The sequence below is a fragment of the Leptinotarsa decemlineata genome, unplaced genomic scaffold (assembly GCF_025532065.1).
Source record: "Leptinotarsa decemlineata unplaced genomic scaffold, Ldec_3_MD MMD2_tig00026282_RagTag_RagTag, whole genome shotgun sequence".
Taxonomy (NCBI): domain Eukaryota; kingdom Metazoa; phylum Arthropoda; class Insecta; order Coleoptera; family Chrysomelidae; genus Leptinotarsa; species Leptinotarsa decemlineata.
Window position 1 is genome coordinate 11,707,727 of NW_027412668.1, and position 17,480 is coordinate 11,725,206.

At 32.0% G+C, this 17,480-nt stretch overlaps 1 protein-coding gene across 1 annotated transcript in view; it reads right to left on the reverse strand.

The window, feature by feature from the left end:
* LOC111502387 (uncharacterized) overlaps window positions 1-17,480 on the reverse strand; it is a 63,705-nt gene that overhangs the window by 24,194 nt on the left and 22,031 nt on the right. The window contains exons 2-3 of the mRNA XM_023156473.2: window positions 14,849-14,897; window positions 10,240-10,449 (exon numbers count right to left, since the gene is read on the reverse strand). Of these exons, the coding sequence (XP_023012241.1) occupies window positions 10,240-10,449; window positions 14,849-14,897 (259 nt within the window). The remainder of the gene's footprint in view (window positions 1-10,239; window positions 10,450-14,848; window positions 14,898-17,480) is intronic.

Consider the following 17,480-nt stretch of genomic DNA (forward strand, 5'->3'; position numbering starts at 1 on the left):
TATCCTTTCCATTTATACTTAATGAAAATACATTGCCTTCAATGGTTCAGAGTTAACAAGAGCTCTGCTCTTATCGCCAAACCACTTTGTTCACATATTTTGTTTTAATTGTACTCTAATTTGTATACGTTGTGAATAAAGTTATTATTATATTATCATTATTATTATACAATAATTAAATTAGAATTTTGTAATATCCAATTTCCTTGGGCTTTTTACTACTAATATGTTTTTCGTTACTGATAAGAATGAACTGCAAATGTTAAAAAAAAACTCAAAGTGATTCAAATCGGAACTTCTAGCAGACACTACCACCAAACCATTGCTTCCGACAACCTGAAATTATTCCAGAATAAATCAATGAGGAAATAGCATACATGGTATATAACTGCGGTTGCTAATAGACCCAATAGCAATTTTGAAACAAGTTCTGAAACATCAGAGGGTTCAAATTCAATTACGCTAACTTTCTCAAACAAATAGTTCTCAATCCAATATCTGTTTACCAACGAAGGGGAATACACCACGAAACTGCAATGTCACCTGTATATCTAGTATTATGTGCAAAAAATAAAACAAAAATACTTCAGTCAGATACATTGTTTAGAATGTCGTGTCAGCATCAAGTGCAAATTGTTTGAATAACGTTGCCTTTTCTAATTCAGTGAAATTTCTGTGTAAAATTTTTATTTAATTATTTGATTTTCTCACTGTTCTTCTTCTTTGTGAATACCACGTCTACCCTTGGAGCGATGAAACAGAATGTTTTATATAGCATACTTTTCTTCATCAAGCGTTTGTATTTAATTAGAGAGAGTTATTCTTTGGATGCTCGTTTGCACTATGTTCTTCAAACAGAGACAGCTATACAAACGTACGTCTTCGGCAATTTGTCACATTCGAAAGAATTGATGAATTATTCATATTTTTTGATACTTCAATGTTGCTTTTTTTGAGAGAATGGAAGTTTGCGAACAGAAAACACTTTTTTCTTAGTCAACTGCAGTCATTTTTGCTTGATTTCTTCACTCAAATGTTGCAATAAATTCGCATAATACTCGCCGTTGATAGTTTCAACTTTTTTAAGATAGTGAATAAAAATTATTCCACGCGTATTAAAAAAACCGATGCCATGACTTTGCCTGCGGATGAAACGGTCTTCTCCTTCTTTGGAGCCGGTTCTCCCTGATGAGTCCAGTGTTTTGATTGTTTTTTTGTCTCGGGTGTAAAGTGATGGATTTATGTTTCATCCATGGTTATGAAACATCGCAAAAATTCTGCTTTGTTGCTGTGAATCTTCGCTAAACACTCAATTGAAACATCTTCGCGACACGGTTTTTGCTCGAGTGTGAGCAAACGCGGCACCCAACTTTCACAGAGCTTTCTCATTACCAAATTGTCAGATAATATACGACATACCGCACTTTTTGAAATGCCTACTAAGTCTGCTAGCTCTCGTACTTTCATTCGACGATCATTCAATACCGCTTTGTGGATTTTCTTCGCCGTTTCTGGAGTCATCACCTCATTTGGTCGACCACTGCGATGCTCGTCTTGGCAGCTCGTACGGCCTCGTTTAAACTCTGCTACATAATATTTTACTGTTTTAAACAAAGGAGCAGACTCACCCAGAGTAGAATCCAGTTCATCTGGATATCATATTGGTTGGGCTGAGGCCTTTCAAATTAAAGTATCGAATCACATTACGTTCGCTATTGACGGCTGCCAAACAAATATTAAACAACGCAGCGTCTTCAAACTTGAAACATATGATTTTGTATTATCTAATACAGTGATTTTTTTCAAACAACTACCGCCATCTCTAGGTCAGACTGGGTATTACTGAGGCCACCCTCGTAAATTCTCATCTGATACATTTTTTTTTGGATGAAAAAAGCCATGCCTCTTCCCTAAATGAATGAATTATCCAATATGTATTCCTTCGCAAATTTGTGCATTTGTTCCCAACAATGGTTCCATTTTTGTCATCAGTTTCCGGAAAGTAATAAAACGCTCACAAAGTGTAATTCACCATGTGACAATACCAGATTCTCTCATAGCGGTAAATGTAACAGAAGTCGTTAGCAACAATTCTTGGTGTTCTTAATTTGGTAATGTATACGAGCAACTATTCCGAAACGAAACCTGAATATTTTTGGAAGCATCGTGAAAAAATTACCATCATCAGTGCAGAACATTACAGGCTCAGTAGTGATGACTTTCGTTGTGATGAATAGTACATCATTTCAAAAAATAATATTGAAAATAACAAGAATTCTTTCCTCCTTTTCACATTTTGGTTATGAACTGAGCATGATTTTTTTGTGTGTGAAATTATAACAGTCGGACTGAAACATTTGTAGGCTAACAGATTTTTTTTTGATAAAATCTATCACACTAAATAAAAATTGAGTATACAGGATCGGTGAAAAAGTCTTGAAGAAATAAAGTTGATTTTTCTTTAATAGAACACAGTGTATATTACTCCATATTTCAATTCTCCTCAAAATTCTGAACAAAACTGATTAGCACATCATTTTCTAAATTCAACCGTATTCGAGATATCGAATTTTGTAAGTAACTTTTTACCACTCTCAAATTAAGTAAAGAAAAACACGAAATGATGGATACTTATTGTGAAAGTCATACAAGGTGGAGTATGTGGATATGATTACAATTTAATTATAATTGTTTTACAGAAAATAAAAAAGCATTATTGTTCAGGCTTGATAAAAATGCATGAAACGATAAAATGTATTTTTTGATTAATGTCCAGGATATTTAAATTTTTATGAATATAATAGTTATGCCAGGAGAAGAAGAGAGAACACAAGTTTTAATAAACAACAAATATCTTGAAGAAATGAGAATTGAAACTTTTTATGTTTTTTATCACTTTTATTTGTAACTAACGTTACTGCAGTTTCTTCCTATAAGGACATTTTCAAACTCCAGTAATCAAACTGCAGTAACGTTAATCACAAATAAAAGTGGTAAAAAACATAGAAAGTCTCAATTCTCATTTCTTCATCATGATTTCCTACCACGTAGTAACAGCTACATCCATCAATTTATTGAACAAATATTTTCTTTGGAATTCTATTTAATAAGGTGCTCAAAGTGTTTATCATTCCTGATGGTAATGAACTCGCTGAACAAAATTTTTTAGTGAATCTAAAATCATGTGAGGAGGAATGGTAGAAATTTCATGCCTTATTCTTTCTTGCAACTCTTTGATATTTGGCGGCCTATTTTTGTGGATTACATTTTTTAGGTCAAGTGGGGTCATATCGGGAGATCTAGCTGGCCATTCAATTGCTTCCCTGGGACCAATCCGTTTATCAGGAAAAGTTTCCTATAGATATATAGATCTGTCTATAAATAGTGATAAATATAATATAAACATTACAGCCTCATATCGACCTCCATCAACAAATATAATTAGCTGCATAAATGATATTATTAATTGCTTGGAGAAACTAAACAAAAATTTTTATGGGCGACCTAAATATCAATTTACAAAATGAGGAATCTCTTGATGTGAATAATTACCTACATAAATGTTCTTAATGAAAACGGCTTCATGTCCTATATCAATACAACAACAATAGAAACTGAAAACTCTAAATCAACAATTGATCACATTTTTGTCAGAAAAAATAAGGTAACAACTAATATCAATGCATATGTTATTGAAACGAATAGATCTGATCACTATTCAACATTCTTATCTGTATCATACGATGAAAAACAAAAAAGGGAACAAAACAAGGGAATACAAAATAGCTTTTTGGACCACACCAAGCTAAACCACCTCTTACGAAAAGAAAACTGGCAAAATATTTTTTTGAATGAAGATGTTCAACATTGCTACGACCTATTCATAGATAAAATTAATGAGAATATAACGAAATGTACAGAAACTATTTTCTATATTCTAAAAAAATTAAACCATGGATCACAACAGGGCTCATTAAATCAATCAAATATAGGGACTGTTAAAAAAAATTAATAAAAAATTCTTCAATTGAAAATGAAACAGAGTACTCACAATATCGAAATATGCTAAATAGATTACTGAAAGAAACAAAAATATTTTTTTAAATTATAAACTGCTCTTCAAATAATACTAAATAAAATGAACATGAACTAAAAAACATTCCAATCTATAATAGGAAGGCATTGAAACTATAAATAATCTAGATGAAGTAAACATACTGAATGATTTCTTTACTAACATAAGCAAAGAAATGGCAGAAAACATAAATAAGGATGATCAACTGAAACCCAATGAATCAATAGAAAAACAATATGTTTCATCTTCAATTCATCTGAGACCTGTCACAGAAAATGAAATCATTGAACACGTATCTAACTTAAAAAATAAAACTTCAGCTGGTCCTGACGGCCTAACTGTGAATACAATCAAATTAATACATATGCACATCATTTCACCACTGACAGACATCATTAATCTATCCTTTTCAAAAGGGGTGATACCAAAGCAATGGAAGGAAAGTTAGATAACACCTGTCTTTAAATCTGGAAATAGAAAAGATCCTAGTAAATATCGACCAATTTCAGTTATAAATAATTTGGCAAAAATTTTTGAAAAATGTTTGAAATCCAGACTTATGGAATTTTTTGAGAAAAATCAAATAATATCAAACAGGCAATTTGGTTTCAGAAATAATCTAAGCACACAACATGCCGTAATTGATCTTACAAAAGGGATTGTTGACTGCTTAGATAAGTCAGAGAAATGATTATGTATATTTCTCGACTTAGCAAAAGCTTTTGATACAGCTTTTGAACAGATAGTTGTAGAGAATTACTCTTTTCAGATGAGGAGAAATTATAATGACCAGGCGATTCTTGGTTTCAATAGAGCGCTTTTTCAAGAAAACTGGACCGATCTTTTTGACATGTTGGACATAAACAATGCCTTTAACTTTTTTATGAAAATTTTCCTTTTCCACTTTGAGTCTCACTTTCCGTTGAAAAAATGTTACATTAAAAAGAATCGACACAAGAAATGGGTTACAGATTACGTTAAACAATCTAGTATGCAATTGAAGGACCTGCATCAGTTACAATCTCAATACCCTTAATTACATAGTATGTACAATATAGCTAAAAAAAGGCATAATCAATTAATAAAAAAATCTAAAAAAAATTACTATCAAAACATAATTAGTAATTCAGTTAATGTAAACAAAACTGTCTGGAAGGTCATCTCGGAATTGAGTAAACGTAAAGTCGCTCCAAACCATCATATAGAAATCGTTGAAGATGGTGTTGTGTATGAAAGTGCTAGTGAAGTATCAACTTTGCTGAACAATTATTTCATAAATGCTCCAGCAGAAGTCATTAACAAAATTGATCAAGCTCAAGTAGAAACCACAGATCTCCCTAAAATTCAATTCAATAACTTCACAATATACCTCAATCCTTTTGCTGAGATAGAACTAGAAGCACTCTTAATGAGTAAACTCAAAAACAAACATTCTGCAGGAAATGACGATATACCACTCTTCCTTCTAAAGAAATGTTTGAACAATATCATCAAACCTTTGACTTTTTTAGTGAACTTGTCATTTTTAAAGGGAACATTTCCCAACTCCCTTAAAACAGGGAAAATCATCCCAATTCATAAAAAGGGTTCAACTAGCGAAATGGATAATTATCGTCCCATAACAATAACGTCAAGCTTCTCAAATATCTTTGAATATTCTTTCGTTGAACGGTTGTTGAAATTTTTGGATGGTTTTAATATTTTAAGTGAAAATCAGCATGGGTTTAGAATTAATCCTTCAACGAATACGGCTGCAATTTCGTTCTTTAACCAAGTTATTGAATATTTGGAATCAGGAGAATGCCCTGCTGGGGTCTTTTGTGATCTCAGCAAGGCATTCGACTGTGTTAATCATCAGCTTTTATTATCGAAGTTGTTCAACTATGGAATCAGAGGCTCTGCTTTTAATTGGATTTCTTCCTTCTTAACTTAACGTACTCAGTATGAACAAATCTCGGAACGTATTTCCGGAGCAAACACATTCGTTAATTCTGAAACTAAAGTGGTTAACATGGGAGTTCCACAAGGGTCTATATTGGGGCCAATTTTATTTTTATTGTATACCAATGATCTTGAGAAATACCTTACAGGGATCCCTGCTACCATGTACGCTGATGATACTTCTGTGATAATATCGGACAAGGATGAAATTGCAGCACAACAGAAATGCGAACAAGTTCTCAGTTCTATAAACGAGTGGTGTAGCCTAAATTCTTTATATCTGAATGCAACGAAAACCCAAATCGTCAAATTTCATAATTGGCAAAAAAATTGTCTTTCATTAAATGTTTGCGTTAGTGACACACTAATATGTAACATAAACGAAGTAAAATTTCTCGGACTAGTTGTCGATGAAAATATGAACTGGATAAGTCACTGCACTTATTTGAATAAAAGATTGAATTCTTTATGCTATATGTTCAGAAGTCTCAAGCAGGTCCTGGAGGAGCCTCAACTACTATCCTTATATCACTCCCAAGTAGCATCTCGAATCATGGATGGAATTTGTTTGTATGCCAACTCCACTTCAATAAATGACTTTTTTATCATGCAAAAAAGAGTTGTAAGAATTGTGGTCGGCGTTTCCTCCACGAACTCTGCTAGAGGACTGTTTGTTAAATATAACATATTGACATTATTTTCACTCTACATATATGAACTTTGTAATTATGTTCATGAAAATAAAACTAAATTCAACAGAAATGCAAACCTGCATGACGTTAACACTCGTCAAAAAAATCATTTTCACATTCCATTTTGCAAATATAAAATCACTTATAACTCACCTGATCGTATGGGGCTGAGAATCTATAACAGGCTATACCCCACGATATAAAAAATGTCAATGAATGTAGAAAATTCAACAAGATACTGAAAAATTTTTTAATTGGAAAATGTTTTTATTCATTGGATGAATATTTTAATATGTAGTTGGTGATAAGCCTGTTACTGTCTAGCTTATCAATCTTTTTACTTTTTACTTTTATACCTTTTGTTTTCCCGACTATTCCTATAAATATTGTACTATGTCTTTTGGAAAATAAATATTATTATTATTATTATTATTATTATTATTATTATACGGAAGGTCACGAAATATTAATAGAAAGACTAAATGAAGCAGGCATTCGCGGCCCAGCATTGAACATTTTCGGAAACTATTTGAAACACAGATATCACAGAGTAAAAATTGATCACAATTGCAGCACACCACTTGAAATAACAACAGGAGTACCTCAAGGAACATTTCTAGGCCCAATTCTTTTCCTTGTTTATATCAACTCGATAGAAAAAATTAAAGATTTCCAAGGACATCTTGTTTCATACGCTGATGATACGGCAATTTTGTTTACTGATGATAACTTGGACAATATATTCAATAAAGCTGAAAAGGATTTTATAAAAATTTCACAATGGCTAAATTATAGCAAGTTGTCTCTGAATACGTCTAAAAGTAAATTTATAACATTTTCTACAAATGTCGACACTCAACCAAACAGAAATTATATTATGCTTCATAAGAAAACATGCACTGAACCAAATTGCAACTGTTCATCTATTCAAAAAACCAGAGAAATAAAATATCTTGGCGTAATTGTCGATCAACACCTTAAATGGAACGCGCATACCAAATATGTAATAAAGTATGCAATAAAGCTAGGCAAATAATTCGAAAATTTTACATACTTAGGTACATTTTAGACAATCGTAATCTAAAACTTATAATATATACATCTTTAATTGAACCATTATTTAGATACTGTATAGTAATATGGGGAGGATCATATAATAATGCATTACAAAATTGGAAAACTACTCTGAACTGTATAGGTACTAAAAATAGGTTTCAGAAAAAATAAACGTTTCTCCACTAATAAGCTTTACGAAGACCTAGACATCCTTAACATTGACAAACTACATATGCACCAATGCTTGCTATATATGCATAAAAATACAAAGCCAACTATAAATCCCAATAAAAGTATTCCAACCCGATTTATTACGAAACTATCAATTGATATACCATTATTTAGAAAGAGTCACTCCCAAAATAGCCTTTTTTACATAGGACCGCAACTATATAACAAATTACCACCTCAAATTAAAAAAAAATATAAACTCAGTTCCTTTAAACACCAAATAAAACAAATGATTAATGAAAATAAAATATACCTATAAATGAAAAAAAAATTTAAAAAAAATGCATGAATATGAATGAAGGGGAAAAAAAACGAAAAAGCGCTCCTCAAGTTTACTCATTTCTACTCAATTTTTTTATACAATGTTTTGAAAAAAAAATCTCTATGCACAATCAGTTTGCACCTCTCCTAACATTAGAAATTAAAACAAAAAAAAATGTATATGGAATAATATATAGGGTGTTCTATTGAAGAAAAAGCAATTTTATTTCTTCAAGACGTTTTGACTGATCCTGCATACTTAATTTTTATTTATTGTAATAGATTTAAGAAAAAACTTAAAACTTTTGTATCTCAATATTTTTCGCTAGCTATCTTACTTTAGGAAATAATAGACCGTTTCTATACATAGCAGCGACCCTGTATATGCATTTTTTAATTGCTTTCACCTTAGGTCTCTGAAGTTTTGATGTGAAGGGCACATTTCCTTGAGACTAGAACAAGTAGTCATCAATCATGTCCGAAAGTATTTAAAATGTTTGTGTAAAACAATAATTCGCTCGTTTCAAAGAAATATCAGACGATCTTCCTTTTGTAACACGGTAGATCCACTATCTTGAAAATTTCATTGTATAACAACAGGTAGAAATTTAAGCGTTTCCTTGACGAAACTTATCTTTTAATTGGGTTTTCATTGACACTGAACATATCTTGCGAAACCGGATGGAAAGATGTCCATATTTGATGGTTTCGATATATCCTCGGTAGATAGAAAAGCACACATATACTTCAACGTATACTAAGAATAAGGTTTATTTATATACCACAGAGAAAATGATTGTTTGAGTTCAGTATTTTGGTTTATTTGAAAGATATTTCATTGGTTTGAATAATAGTTATTATATCATAAGTTATTTGTATTGAATTTAATAAACTGATTTCTCTCGATGGAATAAAGCGTTTATTTGAAGTTGACTTTTTAAATTATCCAAATGAATGAGTTCATTCACTTTAGTCAAAACTTCAAGACATTTGTGTTCCAATTCCAATGAATATTTATTATTTTCTTTAATGATTGTATTAAATGTATTTACTTGATTCTCTAAAATGTTTTGTTTGCTTTAAAAAATATATTAAAAAACTATATTTTTTTGATTTTTTTCTAAAAAAATATTTGTGGCTTTCTACTTGTCCATTTTCATACAAAAAATGTTGTTAACTTTCGAAGATAGAAAGGAAGCAACTAATTTCAGATAGAAGTAGAAAGATGTGGAAAATAAACTTGAATAAATGAATGTTACTACATAAATTTTTGTATTTTCATTAATTTATTCAAGCTCAAACAGATTTTTATTTTCATTCATCTGATTTGATTCCGGCAAGTATATCATTTACTGAAATTTAGCATTTCTTTTACTTGAATGTATTATTTCAATTATTGAAATTGAGTATTGAATTTATCCGCCTGAAATATTTAATATTTTATTTCTAATTTCAATAATAAATCGATAAACCACATGTTTCATTTATTCTATAGAACATAATATTGATTTTTTGTTTTGAGTATTATATAATTAAACTAGAAAAAAATTACAAACTTTACAAATATTACATTATGAACAAATCGTCTGAAATTTCTAAAAGTTTAGGACGAATTTGAGGAAAAATAAATAAAATCGACTGAAAATATGTAGGGAGTTTTGGTTGTTTTTTCGACAAACCTGAAAAAAATTAGACTATAATTTCCAATGTATGTATTTAAAAACCCTTTTCCCACTCCCCTCGACGCTCAATTCGCTAACCAAGTTAGCATCATCTGGAGATGAGTTGATTTGAATGGAGTATACCAATTCTCTTTCGAGAGAATTGATATACTCCACTCTCATGTGCCATTAAAAAAACACTCATTTTACGCACTTAATACAAAAATAACTATTTTACACCCCTTTTTTTTCTGGATTTTTTTATGTTCGATCACTTCGCTGAGAGAACTTTAAGAGGTTTATTTTCAGTGATGGTTCTTACCGATTCTGGCGAGTTTGCTTCCTGAGTAAGAGCCTCTCTCGTGTGATTTGAAATATCCAATAGGGCAGCTGTTTCGGCAGGTTTTTCGTCGACGTCGTCATCGTCATCTTCAGTCTCGATAAGTCTTTCATTACCTACACTCGCACTGCTACTACTGCTGACACTGTATTCCACTTGTGTTGTATCTTCGAACGACTCGCCATTACAATACTGAAACAAAATATATTTCAATAACATTAAAATACAACTTCTTGTGGGGAAAATGAGTGATTGAATCCAACAGAAACATTTTTTCAGATATTTTGGTTCGCGCGTACTTCCCGCGCGATTTGGGTGATTTGACTTCGTTTTGGTCCTTTTCAATGCTGTGTGCCAGCTCTCTTGAGCTCCAGTTTCAGTTGACAAGTCAAGATGAGTCCTTCGACCACGCCACTGAAGAAGACTGCCGCAGTTGCAGTTGAAACGTTTAGAGATTGTAACCAAAGAAGACCACGACAAAACCCGGAAACCAACCAAAACATTGACGCGAGCCGTAAAAGCCTACATTCCTATATTAGTCGACTCTACGGGGAGCCTACCGCAGTTTGTCAGGAGACTAGAAATATCACGCAAAAAAAGCTCAAGTTTTATGTTCTCTAACATTTCTTTTACGTTGCAGAGATACAGATACATTCGAAGATGATTATTAATACACCACAAGCCCAGCGAATATATAACAGGATGGAGACATCCTTATCGCAGGAGAGAATCCATCAGACACGGAAGGAACTAGTAACAAATAATGAATAACCTTTGAAATATCACCTGAAGTTTAGCAACTTACTGGAGCAGAAAGACTGGGACAGTATTGACAAAATAAACCCTCATCTTTCGGGTTACCACAACCATTTAACAACCAAATAATTACGATATGACATCAAATGGCATTCCAGACTTTCGTCATAGTAAAAATCAACCAGTAAGTCCACTCCCACTACTTTCATTCATAAATTCACAAAGTTTTCGGTGACCTAGGAACGAAGTGTGTAGCAAATTTCGTTCTTTTACCATAGGCGTGCGCTCTAATAAAAACGAAATTTAAGGTTATTATAGAATATTTTGTGGTAAATTACTTATAACCAACTACAAAAACTAAAAGCAATAATAACAACGGCGAATGAACTAAATACAATAACAATTTCCGACCGTTTATTATAACTAATCCGATGTCCGTTGTACCGTCAAATCCTTCGAGACTACAGCACTGAACGAATTGGATGAGAATCTCATCCTAAGAGCGGTTGAAGGTCCCCGGCAACTCGGGCGGATCACGTGGTAAGAGCGCCTACTGGTTGTATTATTCTACTGTACATCTTGAAGTGTCTATAATTTATACAGATATAAAAGAAAACGCAATTGAGAATGAATTTCATTAGTTCGGATTTCTATTGTCTGACACTATATGAAATGATTTGAAATCCCTAAAAGAACCAACAAAAAGAAGAACCAAAAATAAATAGCTGAAAATAACAATTATATTAAGCAAAAAAACCTGAACCGAAATAGTAGTGAAATACAATCAAAGTAAAACAAAAAATAAAAATAAAAACTTATGAGATTCCAAGCTAAGTTACTTCACGACGTTTCGATTGTTAGTATCCACAATCATCTTCGGTTGATGACTGGACAAATTCCTCCGAGAGATGACTATTTATGGGTAATTCGGGTGCTTTTACCTATCTCCGCTTTCCTTTTTCCGCTTTACCGGTTTAGTGGGAGACCGTTTGGCGGGAGTTGATTATGGGTTTCCATATGTTGCGTATGTCTATGCTAGCTTGGCTGAATACATTGTTGGGCGGCTTCTTTGAATTTCCTCCTGAACCAATGTTCTTTCCTGTGAATGATTCCAGCTTGGGACCACACGATGTTATGTTGATGGGTGCAAACATGCCCTGCTATTCCTGATATCTACGGATAGTGTTTCCGGATCTGAAGCAGGTTCTGATGTTGTACTTGGATCCAATTCTTCTTAACCTTTCCAATAATCCTCTGATGTAGGAAAGTGCAAGCACTCGTGGTGACGGTTTCTCTTCCTTGCGAGGCTCCTGCTGTCTTTTAGCCAAAGTTTGTACCACCATCGCTTTGGAGTAGCCATTCCGTTGAAGATAATTTTTGATCATGTCTAATTCCTTCTCGAGACCTTCCTCGATGAATCCTCTTTTAGTCGATTGATGGTGGTTGGATTCGTGGATCAGATACTTTCCCGTCATCACCAGAAGACGATTGTGGATACTAACAATCGAAACGTCGTGAAGTAACTTGGCTTGGAATCTCTTGACTTTTTTTTTTGTCCAGTTGTTCTATTTTTACTTGTATTTTATTTCACTATTATTTCGTTTCAGGTTTTTTGCTTAATATGATCATTATTTTCAGCTATTCATTTTTGTTTCTTTTTTTTGTTGGTTCTTTCAGGAATTTCAAATCATTTTATATAGTGTCAGACCATGGAAGTCCGAACTAATGAAATTCACCATGAAACATTGTCAATCACCTTCAAACAAGTAATTGAGAATATTCGTTAGCTTTAGTAATGTACTTCCTACTTATGCATATTATGACGATTACAACTTCTACAACTTTTTGAATCGTTATATCTCAAAAACGGTGGCTCGTGAAAAAAAAAGTATGGATACATTTTTTGTAGATAATTTTATGATCTACACTTTTTGTTTGAAGTATTTTTATGATAAAACTTACCGTTTTGCTGAAAATAGCGAAAAACTCATTTTATTGACCTTTGACCTTGAATACAATTTTTTCCATACAGGGGAAAGATGGGGAACTTTCAAATTTTATTTTTAATCATATTTCAAACAATCTTACTGATTTTCAGCTTGGTGGGAATTTAGGTAGCTTCGAATGTCTAAATTGACCGGACTAATAGAAATCCGGCAGTTTTAGTTTTTCACGAATATCTCGAAAACAATTATTGATAGTCGCGATCTGAAACAACTCTTGCCTAATTTTACCAACCAAGACGGTTTGTATAAGACTAACGAATTTATTATGCTCAGTTGTGATATGTAAGTACCTACTTTGATATACCCGGGTTATATGCCAATAACTTGTTGCACATAACAAAGAGTTTCAGTTCGACAGTTTGCTCAATCAACTTTGGTATGTGCTTGGAAATGTATGACTTTAAATTACTCTTCAGACCGAAGAGTAATTACATGAATTATATGAATATTTTTGGGAAAGAGACGTTTCGGTTTTCTACTTTTTCATATTTATACAAAAAAATGTGGGAATCTACATGCATGTACATGATCTACACGCATGTATATAGAGTTAATTTTTTTAAATTGACTGCTTCCTTCCTTTCTTTGGAAGATTCCCACATTTTTTGTATAAAGATGGAGAAATAGAAAGTCAAAACCTTTCTTTCAAAAATCAGTCTTTCCTAAAGATATACTCCTTTCCATTTAAACAAGATTCGTATGGCTGGGATTCAATCAACTATCGAATGAATGTCATCACGTACTGTCATCGTTGACATGAGTGGAATAAACTCAGTCGTGACATACTGTCACGACAGTGTTGCATCTAAGCGAAATTTTTTACCTCTTTCATCTACTATATTGTGTAGCCATCCTGTGATTGATATATGATTCAATTCCATAACGAATGTCTGGAATACAAACTGAATAGAGAAAAGTGTTTTATGTGTAATACAGTGTATTTAATAAAAGTATTTGTTTGGAAAATATTTTTCATCCGTGTAGTTCAATGTTTATATAGAAGTATCTCTTTCGGAAGCGCTTTTTCTTCCAGTTTGTGTCTGAAAGTTACTTCTTTGCATGATCTACTCATCTTTGTATAGAATTATTTTTTGAATTCGATTGCTTCCTTACTTTCTTTGGAAGATTCCCACATTTATTTGTATAAAGGTGGAGATAATAGTATATTATGCAACGATCATGTAATGATGGTTATTAAGACACGAGCATTAACCGGGATACGAAACGAGCCGAAGGCGAGTTTTGTATGGTATATGCGAGTGTATTAATAACCACTACATGAGCGTTGCATACGCTATTTTTTCTAAACCCGATAAATAATGAAAAACTATAAATATTATATTTGTATTGAACACATTTACAGTAATTAACTCATATTTTTTTAAAAAAACACAAACTTAATGGTATTATCATGGATATATGAAAACTATAAAGATTCTAATTATATTTATATTGAATATAACAACTGTAATTAATCTGATCTTTTAAAAATATTGGAGTCGATGGTATTCCTTCTATATCGCTGTTTTCAGACATTTTGATAATATAGGTAGGTAATATGAAAACTAATTTTGACAAATAATGCAATTAGTAACTTAGGTTAGAATCTAGGACAAACACAGGAACAGGATTCTTGATTGAAAAATTATGGGTTTCTATTGGATATCATTATGAAACGGATTATGGTCATATAAGTGTATTGTTAGAGTACGGGTGTAGAAAAAATACTTTATAATTAATCTTACGTCGTAGCTGATTTAATTCACAAGGAAAAATGTAACAACTATACCACATAACGATTCAAACGTTTATGAAAATTGTGAACTTACTTTCGATTTAGAAGCAATCAATAATCCCAGTAGCAGCGCGTAATGCCATCTGAAACAGAAATGATAATGTTTATTCGGATTCTGAAAAAACTCAGAAATATCAAAGAAAGTTGTAAATTGTCAGCCCATATACAGAAGATAGGCTGCATACGATAATTTTGATTTAATTGATTGCTTACATCAAACTTATTTCGACTAAATATCCGTTTTACTACAAAATCTAAATATGTTATTAAAATTTGGTCACATGTGATATGTTTTTTTGCTTTTTAATCTTTTTAAGGTAACTTCATAAAATCTATGTTTTTGAGAATCTAGTTTATCTTAAAATGATCAAATTAATATAATAATAATAATAATATATTTATTTGCTCACATACAAGACAAGTAGAAGAGAAATACATTGCAAATAAATATCGTACAATCCACGGAAGCAATATATGTTACTTGTGTGTGGTGTAATAAATGAGGAATAAAACATATATACACATATATCAAAAGCTTAATCTAAAATGTATACAATGTACAGAATAAAATTATTGGAGAATAAAACAAAACAAAGTGATGTGGTATTGTCTAAATTATATATAAATAAACTTTGGTGGAATAAAATAAAATACAATGCACAATTAATACATGCAGTTTCATCAATGATTAATGAAAAGTCTCAGCGGAACCATAATTGACTTGTTGATTTTCAGATTTACACCCAATTGTTCTGATTAATCATCATACCAATTTTTACATCAGAATTGTATGAAATGGACATCTATTTACTCTGGTCAAATATTTTGCTAATTCTGGTCGACTATACGACCCAAAAATTTGAATATTTTTTGGTAAAGAATTATACACAACGGGGCCCAAAAAAAGTAAGATCTTTGCCCTATTGACTTGTGTGCAAATGGTGCTATGTACCTGTTTTTATTTCGAGTGGCGTAGTTATGGCTTGGCCTACACAATGTTTCTTCTTCCTTAAATTGACTCAATACCAGTGTCTTGTAAAACAGCTGTCTATGATCAAATACTCCTGATTGTTTATATAGCATATTACTGGGATAACGGGGCGGTTTATTCAACACCAGTTTCAAAAATTTTCTTTGAAAGACTTCCAGTGGGCGAATATGTGATTTGGATACCCCACTCCATCCTATTATGCAGTATATCATATGGCTTGGAACCAAATTGAATTATTTTTTTTTTGTTCAATGTTAAGTATACCTTTCAGTTGACGAAACTTGTATAATATACATCCCAATTTGTCTACAATGTGCTTGATATGAAAGTCCCATCTCAGGTGAGGATCTATGAGAACCACTAAAAACTTTATATGGTTACCTATAAAAGACATAGTTCAATTGAAAAGTTTCTAATCTTCTGAATGAAAAAAATCGTATTCCATTCTACTTTTTCCACTTTTCGAATCAATGAACTTGATTTGAAATCTTCTACGCCTCACGTCTACAATACAGTTTCAGATCATCGTTTTTGGGTAACTGGCAATTGTGAGTTTTCTGTTTTATGACACTCTACCTCTACATGAAACATCAAGTGGGGTTAATTCAGAAACCTAGTCGACCAGTATTAATCCTTTCATTTAGTGTCCAGTTACTTCCCCAAGGGTATGCCCTTGAGAGTATTGCTGAAAAGTATAGACACACCATACTGAGACTTTCTTTCTATTTCTATGTTTTCAATCCCATCAAGGTGATTTGGAGAAAATTGAAACAAAGCATCAGGCGTAAAAATATTTTTTCAAAATTTGATAAGCAGGTAATAGAGCTAATTAAAGAAGAAGTATCTAATATTACCAAAGAAGACTGGCAGAAAAGGATTAAAAAAGTAATTTTAGTAGAAAAACATTATATGGAGATTGGAAACTTCCATATTAATGGTGGAAATAAATTCATTATTGATTCAAATGACGACAATGATCGTGAAACAGAGCTTATGAAAGAGAAATTATCAGAAGCTTTCAAAGAAAGTTAGTGAAGTGTTTTTGAAGCTATCGATTGTATATATGTAAGAAAGAAGTATTCAGAAGTATTTTCAATTATCACCCTGTTATTTGAATTCATACTTTCCCACTCACCTATATATAAACGAAATATTTATTATATATATTGTGATTCTTATATAATCAGAATCAGATTATTATCAAAGAACATAGTAACCCATGAAACCATGAAACCCAATTCCACGTTTGCAAACAATTTTTTGGCAGAGAGGTATGAGCTCAAATTGTTATTATTCAAATCACTAATTTGGTATAATTCAGTCACTATCAACACCGAAACACGTATTTCGGTATTGTAAACTGTCTAGTGAAACATCTTACGATTTACTTGAATACCTTAAGGATTTCTATCGAGTATTGGCCAATTCCATCACATATAATTTACAATCGTTAATTGTGAACATACTTTCGTTTGAATGAATTTCATCAAAGGTCATTATTATTAGTTATTAGCAGGTGTATCCGGTTCGCTTCATCAATAAACTTTAAACTAAAAGAGGCATTCTATTGAGAAACACCCTTCATATACATATTATATAATTCCACGCTGTAGATATGTTATATTTCTGTTCAATCAAAGTTTTTTGACTCCTAACGAATTGGAAACAATTATTT